We start from the raw sequence: 19354 nt of genomic DNA on the forward strand, positions 1-19354 counted from the left end.
CAGTTAATGATAGGGCGTTGGGGAGAGTTATAAAACAAAGAGACCTAGGGGTACATGTTCATAGCTCCTTGAAAGTGGAGTCATAGGTGGACAGAGTGGTGAAGAAGGCATTCGGCATCCTTGGTTTCATTGGTCAAAACATTGAATACAGGAGTTGGGATGACTTGTTAAAGTTATACAAGACATTGGTAAGGCCATACTTGGAATACTGTGTGGAATTCTGGTCACCCTATTATAGAAAGGATATTATTAAACTAGAAAGAGTGCAGAAAAGATTTACTAGGATGCTACCGGGACTTGATGGATTGAGTTTTAAGGAGAGGCTGAATAGACTGAAACTTTTCTCTCTGAAGCATAGGAGGCTAAGGGGTGATCTTATACAGGTCGATAAAATAATGAAGGGCATAGACAAAGTAGACAGTCAGTATCTTTTCCCAAAGGTAAGGAAGTCTAAAACTAGGGGGCATAGGTTTAAAGTCAGAGGGGAGAGATACAAAAGTGTCCAGAGGGTGGTGAGTGTCTGGAACAAGCTGCCAGCGGTATTAGAGGCGGGTACAATTTTATCTTTTAAAAAGCATTTAGATAGTTACATGGGTATGATGGGTATAGAGGGATATGAGCCAAATGCAAGCAATTGGGATTAGCTTAGAGGTTTAAAAAAAAGTGGCATGGACAAGTTGGGCCAAAGGGCCAGTTTCCATGCTGTAAACCTCTATGACTGTATGACTCCTGTTGACCCTGCAAAGATTGACATCTGGGAGCTTGTGTCAAACTTGGGAATGCTGTCTCACAGACTAGTCAAACAACAACCTAACAAAATCATAACTTACAATGTCCCAGACATCAATATTCCTGGGTACATCCTGTCCAACTGGCAGGACAAACTGTGCAGAGGTGGTGGGACAGTGGATTACAGTCGGGAGTTACTCTGGGAGTCCTCAACATCAACTCCAGACCCACATGAAGTTTCATGGTATCAAATCAAACATAGGCAAGGAGGCAACTTGCTGAATACACATATTGCCCCTCAGCTGAAAAACCTTGTTAAACACCCTTCGGAGGAAGCACTGAGGACAGTGAGGGTACAGAACGCATTCTGAATGGGGAACTTCAAAATTCATCACCAAGTCTGGCTTGGTAGCATCACCACTGACCAAGCTGGTTGAGTTCTGAAGGACATAGCTGCAAGACTGGGTCTGGGACAGGTGGTGAAGGAACCGATAAAAGAGAGAAACATACTTGACTTCATCCTCACTAACTTGCCAGCTACAAATGCATCTGTTCATGATTATATCGAAAGGAGTGAGCAATACACAGTCCCTGTAGAGACAAAGCCCAGTATTTACGTTGAGGATACCTTCCAATGTGCTGTGTGATACTCCACCATGCTAAATGGGATAGGTTTCAAACAGACCTTGCAACTCAAAGACAACCATGGGCTGTTATGGGTCATCAACATTATACAAATACAAATCTGTATTTTCTTTTGTTGGTATTTGAACTAAAGCTGTAATGAGGTCTGAAGCTGAGTGTCATTTGATAGCACTGTCAAGGACACTTTCCATCACATTCCTGATGGAGAGTGAACTGATGTTACATGGATCAAAGAGGCAGAAGACTGGTGTCTCAGATGCTAGGGACCTCAGGAGGAGATTGAGAAAAATCTTCCGCTCAGCATTTCTGGCTGAAGATGGTTGCAAAGAATTAGATCTTGTCTTTGCATTGAACATGCTGGACTCTTCCATCATTGAGAATAGGAATGCTTTTTTGACATTGACTTGGTTAGTTGTTTAATTGAGCACCACCATTCGCAACTGGATGTGGCAGGCCTGCAGAGCTTTGGTCTGATTCGTTGGTTGTAGAATCACTTAGCTCTGCCCATAGCATGCTGGAGTCCTGTGTGGCAGATTCATCAGAATGGCACCACATTTTAAATTATGCCTGCTGCTACTTCTGGTATGTTCTCCCATACTCCACATTGAACCAGCTTGGTGTGACAATAATGGTAGAATAAAGGATATGCTGGGCCATGGGGTTATAGATTGTGGTTGAATACAGTTCTGCAGCTGATGGCCCACAGAACTTAATGGATACCCAGTTTTAAGCTACTAGATCTGTCCCAGCATTTTAGCATGTTGTGTGGCACGACCATCATGTGCAGTGGTCATTCCTACCAGTGCTGTTGTTGACAAATGCATTTTGCACAAGTAAGTTGGTGAGATGAGATCCTCTTGTTTTTCTTCCCACCTCCCTACAGTCTGACAGATATGTCCTTCAGGGCTTGGCTAACTCAGTCAACAGTGGTGCTTGCAAGCCATTCTTATTGATGGACTTTGAATTCTTCCACCCAGAGTACATTCTGTCCCCGTGTCACCATTAGTGCTTCTTCCAAGTGGTGTTCAACATGGAGAACTAATTCATCAGTGGAGGAAGGATGGTATGTGATATAAAGGTTTCTTTGGTTATGTTTGATCTGATGCCATGAGACCTCATGGGGTCCAGATTCAATGTTGAGCACATCCAGGACCCATTCCCACCTAACTGTATACTACTGTGCCAGCACATCTAGTGGCTCTCCCTTGCTAATGAGACAGGAGATACCCAGGAATGAGAGAATTTGGGATAGTGAATATGATAATGTCAGAGTGTTGCTTGATAAGTCTCTGGTACAACTCTCCCAAATTTCACACAGATTCTTAGTTGTCAGTGAGGAGCACTTTGCAGGGTCAACTGGGCAGACCGTACCTTTGTTGTTTTCAGGTTGCTGCTGGGTGATTGGTCTAGATTTTTTTTATTTGGCTTTTCAATACAGATATTCTTCACTTTGAAAACACAGGACTAAACTGTTTAAAAATTTTTAAAAAATGATAACACTGCCATAATGGCCATAAACAAAGAAATCTTTGTCCATGGAAAAAGTCCACTCCAGGACTTGAGCACAGAAATCCAGGCTGATTGTGAGGCAGTGCTGCATTATTAGGGGTGCTGTCTTTAGGATAAGACATTAAACTAAAGCTTCATCTGCCATCTCGGTGGCAATAAAAAGATCCCATGGCACTATTTTGAAGAAAAGTGAAGCAGTTAACCCAGGTGGCCTGGTCAATATTTATCCATTTTTCAACATCACAAAAATAAGATACCTGCTCATTTTCACCTTGCTGTTTGGGGGAGCTAAATTATGCATTTCTGCATTACATCAGAGACTACAGTTCAAAAAGTACTGAACTGACTGGAAAGCACTTTGTTTATTTTTGTTCGTGTCACAAGTAGGCTTACATTAACACTGAAATGAAGTTACTGTGAAAATCCTCCAGTCACCACACTCTGGCACCTGTTCGGTACATTGAGGGAGAATTTTAGCATAGCCAATGCACCTAATCAGCACCTAATTGGACTGTGGGAGGAAACCAGAGCACCCGATGGAAACCCACAAGATGTCCTACACATGAAAAATGCTATATAAATGCAAGTCTTCCTTTTCTTAGTCTGACCGTAGTGGGATCTAAATTGATAAAGTGAATGGTTCAATATTCCAGCCAGATTATTACAAATTGAAGCAGCATCTATTCAAGGCAAGGCCACTGCAATATTAAGCTTGCCTAGTGAATCTACTTATAATGTGTCTGTACCATAGATAAAGTATTTGCCTTGTTAATGCTACAAATGCTAATAAGATTTGATTGGTGCTCATTTATAGAGCCCAGTATTCATGAAACTTTTCATGTATTTGGAAAGTTTTAGCATGCTATTTATGCATTTTGGCTCATCTAGCCAGGACAGAGCATAAGCAAATCAGATATCCTGCTCAACTGTGTTTGTGATCAAAGTACTGTCACATACTGTTTTTTCCCAGCCTAAGTTAGCAGATGTTTTGTGTTTATATATTACTTTTAGTCTATTTGTTTTCAAGTATTTTGCAAACAATGTTTTTTTTTAATTCCTGTTCCTTGGAGGAAAGAAGTTAGTTAGTACTGCAGAGTGAACATTTTCCATTCTGAACTCCCAGCATCAGAAACAAAGCATTCTTTAGTCAGGTACAGCACAAGGTTAGATCTAGAATAAAGCTCCCTCTATACTCCCAGACTGGATACAGCATGGTTAGGTACAGAATAAAGTCCCTCTACACTATCTCATCAAACATTTCCTAGTTAGGTACTGTTGTGGGGGGTTGGTTACATCTCAGTAGGTTTGATGCAGACTTTGTAGTTTTAGCAGGTTAACTATATTAACTACTAGAGCTATTTACATATATGCTTTAAGAATACAAGCTAGGAGCTGTTTGCCCACTTAGGTCTGCATGTGGCTCTCTCCAACACCATACTGACTGACTCTGAGTGTGCGTCATGTGTTCTCTTACATGACCGTGGGCGATGCTGTCCTCGGTCCAACATTAATCCTATATGTGCCAAATCTGCATACTAAGTGTTAGCAAAGGTTATGTACAGAGTTAAACTCTCTCTACAGTATTCCCAGCAAACACTTCCAGGCTAGGAAGTTTAGGTGCCAAGTAAAATTCCCTTTATACTGTTCCCTCATGTTTTTTCTGTACTGCCTTGATCACTGTAGGAGAGCAGATGGCTTTGAGGGGCAAGTTTAAAGGACGTTGAAGACAGCACTTTGAGTTGAAGAGCCATTCAGAAAAAGTGACTGGAATGTTAGGCTTAACTTAAGATGTAGAAAATGTAAGAGCCAAATGTAATAATCTTACCAAGGCCAGTCTTCAGTCACCATCTACTGTTTACAAGGTGCTCAAAGTATCTTTCAGTAACTTCTGGCCTGAGTGAAGCAAACTGGTTTTAAATCCCCTGGTGCTCCTTCTCTTTATAGCGAGCCTCCACTCGGGCCTTTTTCAGCACTTAGCAACAATTTGGAATCAAATTGGAGGCAAGAGCAGATCGGGGGTTTGAAGCAGATTGGAGACTTCGCTTTTGATTGGAGCATCGTAAAGCCACTGACACTGATTTTTCATGAGCTCTTGCTTTAGCTGGGGTGCCAGTCCCTTCCCTTTCCATCTCGGTATCCATGTCCTCATCACCTGAAAGAGCAGGTGTCAGATCAGCTTCTAGTCCTGGTTTGACACTAGCAGTGGTCATCCCCAAGCTGCTAATGAGGCTTGCCCTGGCATTGACTGCCTACTCCTGAGATGATCCAAGTGTTTCCTGACAATTTGATTTATTATTGTCACATGTATTAGTACACCTTGAAAAGTATTGTTTCTTGTGTGCTATACAGACAAAGCATACTGTACATAGAGAAGGAGAAATGAGGGTGTAGAATGTAGTGTTACAGTCATAGCTTGGATGTAGGGAAAGATCAATTTAACATGAGGTAAGTCAATTCAAAAGTCTGATGGCAGCAGGGAAGAGACTATGCTTGAGTCAGTTGGTAAGTGACCTTAGACTTTTATATATTTTTCTCAACGAAGAAAGGTGGAACAGAGTATGTCCGGGTTGTGTGGGGTCCTTGATTATGCTGGCTCCTTTTCCAGGACAGCGGTAAGTATAGACAGAATCAATGGATTGGAGGATAGTTTACATGATGGATTGGGTTTTGTTCACAACCCCTTATAGTTTCTTGTGATCTTGGACAGAGCAGGAACTATACCGAGCTGTGATACAATCAGAAAATTTGACCTGCACTTGGACCTTGTAAGTCACAGGCCTCGTTTTTTCTGTTATGATTCCAGGTCACTGAGGTCATCCTTGAAATTCTTTGCATGAACTGGGTCACCAGTTTTGAATGTTCTTTCTGCTCTTGCAGAATCATAGTTCTTCTGGTTCTCTTTTTAGGATTCTACCCTCCCACCAGAGTTGGGAACAGTAAGCTTTATCTTGTCCGAAGCCTCTGTCCCATTAACAGTTCCGCTAGGGCGATTTCTGTCATTGTGTATGGGGTAGTCCAATGGTAGAATAAAAAATTGCGCCAGTTTGGTCTCTATGGATGATTGCTGCTGATTGCTTCTTTGTGCCAGGCTTAAAAGTCTGCAATGCTTGTTCGGCCAATCCATTCAATGACAGGTGATAGGGTGCTGTCCTAATGTGTTTGATTCTATTGGAAGGTATGAATTTCAGTGCTTGAACTTCAGTGTTTGTAAAGACAGTGTCACTGTCAGAGACCAGGACTTCAGGTGTCCAGTGCATGCAAAAACTTTACTTTGGTTTCTCAATGGCAGCATGGGAGCTCATGCGATGTATCTTCAACAATTTGGAGTGCACACTGCACATAATCAGGAACATGGAATACCAAAAAAGGCCCAGTGAAATCTACAAAAACTAGCACCCAGGGCCTACTATGCCACTCCATGGATGTAAGGAGGCTGAGGTGGGGGAGGGTTTGATTCTCTTGGCACAACTCACACTGTCTGACCATGTCGGTAATGTCTGCATTGTATAGCTCCTTGCCATTTTAAAAATCCTAGGGTGGCTACGGTGTAATTCCATAAGTATCGGATGTTGCCCTGAGCAAGGAATAACTACATGGGAACCCAAGAGCGTGATGTCATCCTTAACACTTGAGCTTGTCTTTCTTCACCAAATGGTGTTTCATGAGGGCTGTTCTCTGAATCCCTCATGTAAAATTATATGTTTTAATTTAGATAGGACTGGATCCTTTCGCATCCAGGCCATGATTTGCCTTGCAGACATCAGCAAAGTGTCCAAAAAATTAAGGGTCATCACAACCCCTTCCACGGCTGGTAACAAAGTCAGGTTCATGGGCACACCAAACAACTCAGTGCATCAGCATTAGCTATCTGAATCCTGGGGAAGTGCTCTTGGAAGTATTTATAAGCTGCCAGTAACAAAGCCCAAGGCTGTCTCCAGATAGAGGTATTGCCTTGTCTTCTTTAAAAAGATCCAGCAAAGCGTCTGTCATAGACATACTGATGAAATTTTTTAATACCGAAGATGACTGCCAACTTCTCTTTCTCGATTTGGGAATGCCTCTGCTCAGTCTCCGACTGGACAGTCTCTGTCCAGTAATGTGTCAGTACCACCCAAACCCCATAAGGGAAGGCATCGCATATTAAGGTAAGGTCCTTTTTGGAGTCAAAATTGGCCCAAATGTTTCTGTTTAACAGTGCTGAAACCCTCCCAGTGTGGCACCCCCAAGACTATCTTTGATGTTTCCATAGTAGAGTATGCAGGGGAACCAGTGAAAAAGCTAAATTCAGAATAAACTTCCCATAATCATTCAATAACCCCAGGAAGGATTCAATTCCATTGGATTCCTTTGAGTTGGAGTCTCTTTAATAGCCCTTACCATGGCCTCCACTGGATGAAGGCCCTTGCCATCCACCCAATAGCCCAAATAAGTTTTTAACACTTGCTTGGAAAACACACTTTTCCATTTTCAGGTGTACCAACATCCAAGAATCACAGTAAGACTCTTCCAGATTTGCTAGTGTTTGCATTCCAAAGTTCCTGTGACCAGGAACACCCAGGTGCACTGCTACCCAAGATAACTCTTGGAGTATGTTCTCCATGACCTGTTGAAAATAGTGCTTCCAGACAAGACCCCGAAGGGCAGGCGGGTGTCCTTGTAGAGGCCTTGTGCATATTAACTGTCATGTACTTTCAGGAAGGCTTGTCTAATTCAAATTGGTAATATGCATGGCTCATGTCCAACTTCAGAAATGCTTGGCCCCCATTAATCTGGCATACAGGTCTTCGATCGGGATATTTGGTATCTGTCAAGTTTGGAAATCCTATTGACAGTAAGCTTATAGTCTCCACAAAGTCACACTGTCTTACCTGGCTCAAGGACAGAACAACATATGTGGCCCACTTTGCGACTTGTACAGGTCTTATTATGTTCAGCTTTTTTAAGCATTCCAGTTCTGACTCCACTTTTTCCATTTGGGAGTACAGAACTGATCTCACTGTAACATACTTCAGTGAGGCATCAGGGTCAATGTAGATCTTAGCTTTGGCTCCCTTAATTTTCCAAGCCCTTCCCAGAAAACTTTGGCATAGTTATTGATTACTTTCTACAGCTTCCTGCACCCAGCCTGAAGACCTCCAGCCAGTTCAGTCTGATATGTTGGAGCCAACCTCTCCCCATAATGCTAGGTCATTATCCCTATACGATGATGAGTTGAAGTCAAGCTGACTGCTGCCCATAAGTCACTTGGGGTCATTGTGGGGGCCTTTATCTGCAATCCATATAGATGGCCAGCCTGGCTTTTGTTTTCTAATACCAGTTCAGAGACAATTGTCAGAGACTGCTCCCTGATAACAGAGAAAACAATCAGCATGTCCACATCCATTTTTAATGGGTAGCCATTTATTAACAAGTCCACCATTATGGGTACAACCTTTGTGGTTGAGATGCAGTTTAATTGCATTGTTCCTGATTGTGGACCTGCAAGTTACAATCTGGTACTGGCCTTGGTCTTTCTTCAAAATAGCATGGGTTTCGACTGTCCCTACAGCTTTGCCTCAGTTGTGGTCCTCTGCAGCACTTACAATAGTCCACCACATGGCATACACAATCTTCTGGAATATGCTCCCTAGGAGTCTGAAGCTGTCTCTGCCCTTTCTTGACTGCCTGTTGATGCAACTTGGGTTCCACAGCTGTAAGAGATCCTGAGATATTTGACTAATACCTTCATTCTCATTGAGGGATGGATGTTGCATGAGGCTCCTCCCCCACGCAATCAGCAGACACTGCTGTCTGACGATCCGTGCGGCTCCTGAGCTCCTTTCTCTGCATTCTCCAATCTATCTCAATGGCCTTCTTTCGATCCAAATTCAGTTTGGCCAATAATTTGTTTTGGAAAGTCACATTGTTAATTCCACAAATCAGTCTACCTCACAACATGTTTTCAAGAGTGGTCCTAATTCACAGTGTTCTACTAACTTTCACAGCCTGGTCAGAGATTCAGTGGTAGATTTGTCAGGGATTTGCCCTGCCATGTTAAAGCAGTATCACTGGAGTATTATAGAGGTTTTCGGGTTTAACCAAGTCCACCAATTCATTTAAGATTTTGAAGTCGGGGGCATCAGGTAGGTCAGGCTTTTTATTACAATGAAGGTCAGGACCCCACATGCTGCCAACAGGACCACTTTCTCTTTCCCATCCCCCTCATTATTGTTAGCCCTAAAAAAGTAACACATGTGCTTTGCGTATTGGGCCCAGTCTTCGACACTTGCTTCGTACGCTTCATGTTTATCCAAAAAAGGCATTTTTCTTACTGCTCCTTCCCTATTGGATGAGCCTTCACTCACCTAACAAAAGAGCTCGTATTCTACAAAGCCCACAGGGAGGGAGATCTATTAATGATCCCCCATGAACAGTATAACAGGTTACTTGGTAGCAATCAGTGGAGGAAAACCCTGGTTAACTTTGTGAAGGACTCCTTGGATATTCCATTTGCCACCAGTTTTTTGCCAAGAAATTATCCATAGGTTAATAATACTCTGTGGCATGGGCCTCAGCTCCTCCCTTTGCAACTGGATCCTGAACTTCCTAACCCATAGAATACAATTAGTAAGGATAGATGACAACACCTCCTCCATGATCATCTTCAACACCACTACCCCACAAGGCTGTGTTCTCAGCCCCCTACCGTACTCCTTATACACCTACGACTATGCAGCCAAATTCCACTCCAACTCGATTTTCAAGTTTGTTGACAACACCACCGTAGTGGGAGGATCTCAGACAATGACAAGACAAAGTACAGAAATGAGATTGAGAATCTGGTGAACTGGCTGCTGCAACAATAATCTCTCCCTCAATGTCAACAAAATGAGGGAGATTGTTATCGACTTCAAGAAGCATAGTGGAGAACGTGCCCCTGTCTACGTCAATGGGAAGAAGTAGAAATGGTTGAGAGCTTCACATTTTTAGTTGTCCAGGTCACCATGTTGACACTATAATTTAAAAAAAACCAACACCTCTACTTTCTTTGAAGACTAAGGAAATTTGACATGTCAGCTACGACTCTCACCAACTTTTACAGATGCACCATAGAAAGCATTCTTTCTAGTTGTATCACAGCTTGGAATGGCTCATGCTCTGCCCAAGACTGCAAGAAACCACAAAAAGTCATGAATGTAGCCCAATCCATCACACAAACCAGCCTCCCATCCATTGACTCTGTCTACACTTCACACTGTGTCGGCAAGGCAGTCAGCATAATTAAAGACCTCATGCACTCTGGACGTTCTCTCTTCTACCTTCTTCCATCAGGAAAAAGATACAAAAGTCTGAGGTCACGTACTATCCAACTCAAGAACAGCTTCTTACCTGCTGTCATCAGACTTTTGAAAGAACCTACCTTGCATTAAGTTGATCTTTCTCTACACCCTAGCCATGGCTGTAACACAACATTCTGCAATCTCTTGTTTCCTTCTCTATGAACACAGCATGGTGGCACAGTGGTTAGCAGCTCCAGGGACCCGGGTTTAATTCCCGGTTTGGGTTACTGTCTGTGCAGAGTCTGCACGTTCTCTCCATGTCTGTATGGGTTTCCTCCAAGTGCTCAGGTTTTCTCGCACAGCCCAAAAGAGGTGCTGGTTAGGTGCATTGGACATGCTAAATTCTCCCTCAGTATCCAAACAGGCACTGGCATGTGGCGACAATGGGATTTTCACAGTATCGTCATTGCGGTGTAATGTAAGCATACTTGTGACTAATAAATAAACTTTAAAACTTTTAAGCTTTGTCTGTATAGCACACAAGAAACAATACTTTTCACTGTATACTAATACATGGACAATAATAAATCAAATCAAAATAATACAGCAATTTACAGTCAAGGATGTGGCTGTGTGCTGCTGAACTCCCTCTTTTTTACATTTTTATTTATCTCTCTTTTCCTCTTCCACTGGCAAATGCTGCAAAATCCAGATGAGTTTCTGTTTTGGTGAAGTTTTTTGATTTGATTTATTATTGTCACGTGTTAGTATACAGTGAAAAATATTGTTTCCTGCGCACTATACAGATGAAGCACACTGTTTGTAGAGAAGGAAACGTGAGATTGCAGAATGTAATATTACAGTCATAGCTAGGGTGTAATGAAAGATCAACTTAATGCGAGATAGGTCCATTCAAAAGTCTGATGGAAGCAGGAAAGAAACTGTTTTTGAGTCAGTTGGTTCGTAACCTCAGACTTTTGTATTTTTTTTCCTGACGGAAGAAGGTGGAAGAGAGAATGTCTGGGTGTGTGAGGTCCTTAATTATGCTGGCTGCTTTGCCAAGGCAGCGGGAAGTGTAGACGGAGTCAATGGATGGGAGGCTGGTTTGTGTGATGGATTGGGCTACATTCACGACCTTTTGTAGTTTCCTGCAGTCTTGGATAATTGAGAGGCAGGCGTTTCAACCCTCCTCCTCCTCGCCCACTTTTGTGGTAAATTGTAACTGGTTCTTAAAACTAATCTATTTGATCAATGAAGGGAAGATGAAGTTTGGAGATGCAGTGCTGGAAGTAGTTATAGAGAAGAATAACTGAGACAATAAAGGAATTTAAACACAGTTGAGAATTTTAAACTGGTGGCACTGGTCAGCTAAGATGGGGTGACAGGTGAGAAGAAATTGGTGCTAGTTAGAAGTGTACCTGTAACTTGAAGTCACGTTCAGGGGCACACTTTTAATCAAAGTTCTTGGCAAGCTCCAGCAGAAGCCTGGCATTCCTGGGTCCTGCAGCCCCAGTCCAGCTGTCTGGTTCAAGCTAGAGCCAAGAACCTACTCTGGTGTTTGATGGAAGTCGGATGTGAAAGTGAGCAATTTCCTCCATGATCAGAGCTTGCTGTCTGATTAAAGATCTCTCCTCACTTGTCCCTTTTTAAGGATCTTTCCATACTTGTTTCTTTATCTCTCTCCCTGACTGTTCTTTTAAAAGGGTCTTCCGATGCCTGTCCTTCTAAGGGTTTTCCCCTTGCCTGTCCCTTTAAGACTGTTCCCATGCCTGTCCCTTTAAGGGCTCTCTGCGGTTCTGCTGACACTTTGTGGCGGCTGCGCGATGTGCTGCTGAGGAACGGCTGCCGGCTTCGATCCCGGGCCTGCGGAAGGCTGATTCTGCTCCCCGGCCATGGTGCCGACCTCCCGGGCACAGAGGTAATCCGCTCCGTTCCCCAGGTCGCGCAGTCTGCCCGCTCCTTTGACAGCGGCCTCTCTTTCTGTAGCGCCTTTCACATCCCAAAATGCTTCCTAAACTGTGGAGTGTGTTTGAAATGTTGTAGTTTAGGAAAGGCGCCAAGTGATTTGTATACAGCAGCTTCCCACATGTCAATGTAATAATAACCGGGTAAACTGGTGTTGTTGCTGCTGGGATAAATGTTGGTCAGGACAATGGGGGAGACACCGTGCTTGCCTGTGTAAAAAAGGGTGGTGTAGAACTTTTTGTACTCACCCACGACAGACAGACAGGCAGGCTCAGTTTAATATCTGGTTGGAATGATCCATCTCCAACAGTGTGGTACTTTCTCAGTATTGTCCCTCCGATAGAGCAATGCTGTTTCCTCAGTACTGGCCCTCAAACTGTGCAGACCCTCCCCAAGTGCTGAGCTCTGTCAGATTGAAGAATGAGAGGTGATCTAATTGAAATGACTGAAACGTTGTTTCCCCTGGTTGGAGATTGTAAAACGTGGGGACACAATTTTGGGACAAGGGGTCAATCATTTATATTGAAAGAAGGAGGAATTTCTTCACTCAGTGAGTTGTGAAGGTTTGGAATTTGCAACCACCAAAGACTGGTTGCGCATCGCTGAATATATTCAGGACTGAGACAAGATTTTTGTGGTCTCTTGGGAAATCATGGAATATGGGGAGCAGAAGGGAAATGGAGCTAAGGTAGAAGTTAAACGTTGAATTACTTTTTTTTATGTTCTTCACTCTGTTTTTGTATATATGAGCCCCATCCTGATTATATAGATATAATTTTTTTTTTGTTCAAGCTTTGGGAGGACATTGACTATTCCAAATGTGGGTATGTTCAGGATCAGATTGTCTTGGTGATGAGTTGGGTTTTGCTTTGGTTTTTTTTTCAGAGATATCTAATGGTTGAATGTTTTATAGGCTTTCCTCATTATTGGATGACGCCATTAAGGAGTGTACGGAGGAGGAGAGAAAACTCGAAGCTGAACTAAAGAGTTATCGCCAGCTGCTGAAACCTTGGTACGACTATCCAATTTACTTCAATTATGTGGAATGTATAATGCCCCATTGTCCTCTAATAATAGAAATATACATGACCAGAAAAAGGCAATTCAATTCAGCTAGTCCTTTTCCCCAGAGATTGATTTCTCCCTACCTCCTCCAGAGACAAGATTCTCTCTTCACTTTCAGGTCCTGGACAGCAAATTTGCATCTTGTGTGTGGGAAAGCAGAGGTCTTGGATTGGATTCCAACATGGGTAGAACAGTGATTAGCACTGTTGCCTCATGGTGCCAGGAACCTGGTTTGATTCTCGTCTTGAATCACTGTCTCTGTGGAGTTTGCACATTTTCCCTGTGTCTGCATGGGTTTCCTCTGAGTGTTCTGGTTCCCTCCCACAGTCCAAAGATGTGTGGGTTAGGCGGATTGGCCATGCTAAATAATGTCAGGGGGATTTGCTAGTATAAATGCATGGAGTTATGGGAATAGGGCTTGGGTGGGATTGTAGTCAGTGCAGACTCAGTGGGCTGAATGGCCTCCTTCTGCACTGTTGGATTTTGTGATTCTAACTCGCTCTCCTGTCAGGAGAATGGGATTATTAAAATCTATTGTATCCTGGTGTCTGTCTAACTCAAAGGAGCAATGTAATTGTAAACCGTTTTCTACTGATCTCATAACCATATATATTCATAAATGAAATGCACTTAATTTCCAGACATCAATGGAGTACAATTGTTCCACATGCAAGCTTAGCACAGAAATTGATGTGGATGTAAAATGGCAAACACTGTGCTACTCTAATTTTTTAAATATCATACACAGAAGAATTTTACCCAATCCTTTTTAAAATTTAACTTTGGTGCAGGGTGTGTTTGAGCCCCATCTTAAATCAAATTCCTAGGTCTCCTATTTGAAGTCCTGTGTATAGTCAGGAATGTCTAGGTGGAATGTCATTGTGCCCAAATCATCAACTCGTTTAGTTAAATAAAGACAAACTCAATTGCAGCATTTCATGCTTAATAAGGCTTTGTTGATGTTTATTCTCAGGAATCCCTGTGCTGGAGAGAGTCCAGTGAAGGATGGAGCCACTGCCATCAAGACAGGTGTGCCTGGCTGAGAGTCTTTCAGGGATCTCTTATGGGGGGAAGTGTTTATTTTAGGAACCTGAAAACTATCTCAAGGAGTTGCCTTTTTTGGTTGATGGCAACACCATCTTTCTGCTTTCTCAACATCTGCTGCAATAGTTGCCTTTTAATAGTTTGTTCTGTTATTTTGGTTCCAAAGAATTCCAAAAAAAAATCTTATTTCATGGATTCTGAAAACTAAGAACTTAGCTGCTTCTTCCTTATTGCACTTTCTTAAACCAGGCTCAAGCATTCAGTTTTTTGGTAAATATCCTGGATAAAACTGAACACTATACTCCATTTGTAGTGGAACCAATGCCTCGTGTTATCTGTATAAACCCCTTTTGATCTGTGCATCTGATATTCCACAGATTTAATTTGCATAGAGCCTCACAGTAACAGGAGTAGGCTTTCCTGTTCAATGTACAGGAAGAGAGTCAATGTAGAAATTGGGTCTTTGGTCCCACCAGTCCATGTTGGTATTTATCCACAAGCAGTACTTTAATCCCATTCTGTTCCCATACCCTTTCACCCTTCTATCAAACCTGGTCTTAAATGTTAACATGGTGTCTAATTTATTCACAAATTTTGGTAATGTAGTCAGCAACCTCACAACCTGTAATCTCTGCTTCTCACAGAGCCTACACATGTCCAGTTTGTTTACCGATCTCTCGCAATTGTTTCTTTTTCCTTTTTCTTCCTAGCGCATGATATTATCTGGATTGTGATGTGACTTCTTACTTTGCCTAATACTAATTGAACCTTTCTCCTTTTTTCATTCACTTGCTAAAATGTTTTGTTCAAGTTGACTGCTCTGCAACTGACTTCTGCATTTCTTAGCAATAATGTTCTTTACCTTGAGAAGTTCAACAAACATTTTCTGTCAAAAGGCTTTTTTTTGTTTGGGAATCAAACTTAGTACCACAGGGAGTTCCAATGTGCCTCTTCGGAGACCTCATCCCTGGTTTAATTGCATCTTTTTATTTACAAGATTCTCCCAACCTTGATGTAAGAGGTAATGTTTAAACTTCTTTTGAACAATGATGCCCAATGATAGAACAAGAATTGCTTAACTCTTAATTCCCACAGTCTATCTCTTTGCATTAAATATACATTCCACCTGTGCACAGCTATTCTTGGAGAGCTGGGATTCTTTACCTTTATTGTCGTTCTCCTTTCATTCCTCCATTTGCAGATGTCTTGAATGGTCACTGGGCAATTTACCATCTGCAATATGTAACAATTAAAGTTATAGAACAAAACACACAGAGCAAATCTCCCCCCACTGGCCGAGTTTCCATTCCAGAGTCTCCCCAGTGATGAAAAGAAAAGGAATGATGTGGGGTGATGAACAGAGGATTCTGAGGGCAAATGAAGAAAGTTGGGCAGAAGGTCGATTGGATGATTACAATGGATTGACAAGTCACGGAGTTTAACATTCTGTTACACACAGTGCAATTAAGAGCCTGAATTCGGAGCTTGATTCATTTTTCTGTTCTTCTTTCCAGACCATGACTGTAGTTCTGAGGAGCTACAGGAGCTCGAGGTGTTGAACAGAGCTCTGGCCAAAGCCCTACGGATCCGACAAACCCATCATAACATGCTTGAGACGGAGCTGATCCAATCACACATCCCCAAGGGCAGCACAGTGCCAACTGATGCAGGATACAGTGCTGCCAAACAGCCACCAGCATCCAACTATGGAGATAAACATTCAGCAGACGTTTTATTCAGATCACTGCATTCAAATGCTAAGAACAAAGTATCAGGGGCCAACATGAACAAAGTTGGTGGAAAAGTGGCAGCACCAGAGTGTAAGAAGAGTGTTACTCAACTGAGTAATTTAACTGATAGGCTTACTGGGAGGGGAACCACAGCACAGACCATCTCTTCCAGCAAACCAGTATCTTATACGTTGAAGGTCCCATATAAAACCAAACTGGAAGTGAGGAGAAAATTGGTGCCATCGGCAGTGAGACAGTTAGCTCGAGGCTCATTGCACACTCAATCAAGTGTAGTTCAAACTGTTGCCAAGCGACGTACAAAACAGTCTGACTCTGTTAACAGGGCAGGAAGCAGAACTCGACAAAACAGGCTCCAGTCCATAAAGTCAGCTCCAAGGACAGTGATGTCTCACAGTGTAAATAGTCTGCCAGGTACAGATGTTACTCCAAGGACAGTCATATCACATAGTGTCCTGACTCATGAAAATACAGACACTGCTCCCACCTTGGCTTTCGCTGTCATTAACCAGCAGAGAGTCAATCAGATCAAAGAATCTGTGCAATTGAGTGCTTCTGAGAGAAACATGCCCCAAACTGCAAATTCTTCCGCGGAGAAACCCAAATTATTCACTCTTCAGGAAAATGGGTAAGAGGCTTGGAAATTTACCTTTAGTTGCAATTTTTTTTCAAACAAGCACACGGCTGTTTGGTCTCTGAGGTTTAATATTTTGGATGCATACCTGGAGTAGCTCCTCTTTTGTTCTGACTTGCTGTATTTTACATCGGTCTACAAATTGAGTAATTTGCATTGAAGATCTAAATAAGGTACTTAATTTGATAGAGACTTTACTTGACAGGAAAGTATGTAGAGGATGCAAATGTGGAAGTGGATTTAACGTGGCTGAGGCACATGGGCTGAGTGAATCTGTTGTAACCCCTCCAGACCAAATGCCTATTCCTTCTGTTATAATTTTTCTTGTTATTCTGTGTTTCTTGTTTTGATGGCAGTGAATCATAGAATCCCTACAGTACAGAAGAGGCCATTCGGCCCATCGAGCCTGCACTGACAGAAGTCCTGGCCCTGTCCCCATTACCACATGTACTTACCCTGCTAATCCCCTTGGTACTGAGGGTCAATTTCACATGGCCTGCACTGTGGGAGGAAACCAGAGCACCCGGGCAAAACTCACACAGGAGAATGTGCAAACTCCACACAGACAGTGACCTGAGGCCGGAATTGAACCTGGGTTCCTCATGCTGTAAGGCCTCAGTGCTAACCCCTGTTCCATTGTACCACCTGCTGTGGCATGTGTTTTAGGTAAAAGCCCTCATTCACAATCCCAATGTCTTGACTAAGATGAGTAAGAAGTCTCACAGCACCAGGTTAAAGTCCAACAGGTTTATTTGGTAGCACAAGCCACAAGCTTTTGGAGCTCTGTTCACAAACAGGGCATGTATAGACATAAACTCAAATTACAAAATAATGGTTGGAATGCGAGTGTTTACATGTAATCAAGTCTTAAAGGTACAGACAATATGAGTGGAGAGCAGGTTAAGGACAGATTAAAGAGATGTGTATTGTCCTCACCTAGGACAGTTAGTGAGATTTTGCAAGCCCAAGCAAGTCGTGGGGGTTACAGATAGTGTGACATGAACCCAAGATCCTGGTTGAGGCCGTCCTCATGTGCAGAACTTGGCTATCACTTTCTGCTCAGCACTTCTGCATTGTCATGTTTCGTGAAGGCTGCCTTGGAGAACGCTTACCCGAAGATCAAAAGCTGAATGTCCATGACTGCTGAAGTATTCCCCAACAGGAAGAGAACACTCCTGCCTGTGAATTGTTGAAGAGTGTTCATTCATCCGTTGTCGTAGTGTCTGCATGGTTTCCCCAATGTACCATGCCTCGGGATGTCCTTTCCTGAAGCATATCAGGTAGACAACGTTGGCCGAGTTACAAGTGTATATACTGTGTACCTGATGGAGGGTGTTCTCACGTGAGATGATGGCATCCGTGTCGATGATCCGGCACATCTTGTAGAGAGTGCTGTGGAACACTACAGACGTTTACCCGCAAATTCAACCAAAGAATACACCCATCAACTCAACAGACTGATCGAGATCTCTGATCTGGACCTCCAGAGCACCCTCTGTGCTCTCATCCCACGTACTCCCTGCGTTGGAGATTGCTACTGCCTCCCGAAGATACACAAGGCCAACACGCCCGGCCATCCCAGCGTAGTGGGACCCTGTGCGAGAACCTCTCTGGCTATGTCGAGGGCATCCTGAAACCCATTGTACAAAGAATCCCCAGCTTTTGTCGCGACACTATGGACTTTCTACAGAAACTCCGCATACATAGAACAGTTGAACCAGGAGCACTCCTCGTCACAATGGATATCTCAGCATTCTACACAAGCATCCCCCACGATGATGGCATTGCAGCAACTGCCTCAGTACTCAACGTCGACAACTGCCAATCTCCAGATGCAATTTTACAACTCATCTGCTTTGTCCTGGACCACAATGTCTTCACCTTCAACAATCAGTTCTTCATCCAAACACATGGAACAGCCATGGACCAAATTCACACCTCAATATGCCAAGATCTTCATGCACAGGTTCAATCAAAACCTCTTCAACAGATGCTATGCACTAGATACATCAATGACATTTTCTTCCTTTGGACTCATGACGAACAATTACTGAAACAACTATAGAACAGTGTAGCACAGTACAGACCTTTGATGTTGTGCCGAGCTATGTCCAAATCGAAGATTGAGCTATCCCACTCCCTATCATTCTGGTGTGCTCCATGTTCCTATCCAATAACCACTTGAAAGTTCCTAAAGTGTCCGACTCCACTGTCACAGCAGGCAGTGTATTCCACGCCCCAACCAATGAAGAATCTGCCTCGGACATCCCTCCTATATCTCCTACCATGAACCTTATTGTTATGCCCCCTAGTAACAGCTGCATCCACCCGAGGAAATAGTCGCTGCACATCTACTCTATCTATCCCCTTCATCATCTTGTAAATCTCTGTTAAGTTGCCTCTCATCCTCCTCAGCTCTAAAGAAAAAAGCCAAAGCTCCCTCAACCTTTCCTCATAAGACCTACCCTCCAAACCAGGCAGCATCCTGATAAATCTCTTCTACACTTTCTCTAATGCTTCCACATCCTCCTCATAGTGAGGTGACCAGAACTGCACACAATATTCCAAATGTGGTCTCACCCAAGTCCGGTATAGTTATCGTGTAACCCCACAGCTATTAAACTCAAACCCTCTGTTAATAAATGCTAACACACTATAAGCCTTCTTTACGGCTCTATCCACTTGAGTGGCAACCTTCAGAGATCTGTGGATACGAACCCCAAGATCTCTCTGTTCCTCCACATTCCTCGGAACCC

General features: G+C 43.0%; 1 protein-coding gene across 2 annotated transcripts in view; it reads left to right on the forward strand.

Moving 5' to 3' along the window:
• The first annotated feature begins 11958 nt into the window (after window positions 1-11958).
• Window positions 11959-19354, forward strand: part of tedc2 (tubulin epsilon and delta complex 2) — a 31265-nt gene continuing 23869 nt past the window's right edge. The window contains exons 1-4 of one of the 2 annotated variants that reach the window (XM_080206666.1): window positions 11959-12060; window positions 13021-13119; window positions 14146-14201; window positions 15731-16592. In XM_080206666.1, coding sequence (XP_080062792.1) covers window positions 12035-12060; window positions 13021-13119; window positions 14146-14201; window positions 15731-16592 — 1043 coding nt within the window. In that variant the 5' untranslated portion in view covers window positions 11959-12034. Of the gene's footprint in view, window positions 12061-13020; window positions 13120-14145; window positions 14202-15730; window positions 16593-19354 lie in introns of those variants that run through there. The other variant, XM_080206668.1, reaches the window with a different exon arrangement.

This window comes from Carcharhinus amblyrhynchos, chromosome 18, assembly GCF_965287045.1.
Source record: "Carcharhinus amblyrhynchos chromosome 18, sCarAmb.v2.hapA, whole genome shotgun sequence".
Lineage (NCBI taxonomy): Eukaryota > Metazoa > Chordata > Chondrichthyes > Carcharhiniformes > Carcharhinidae > Carcharhinus > Carcharhinus amblyrhynchos.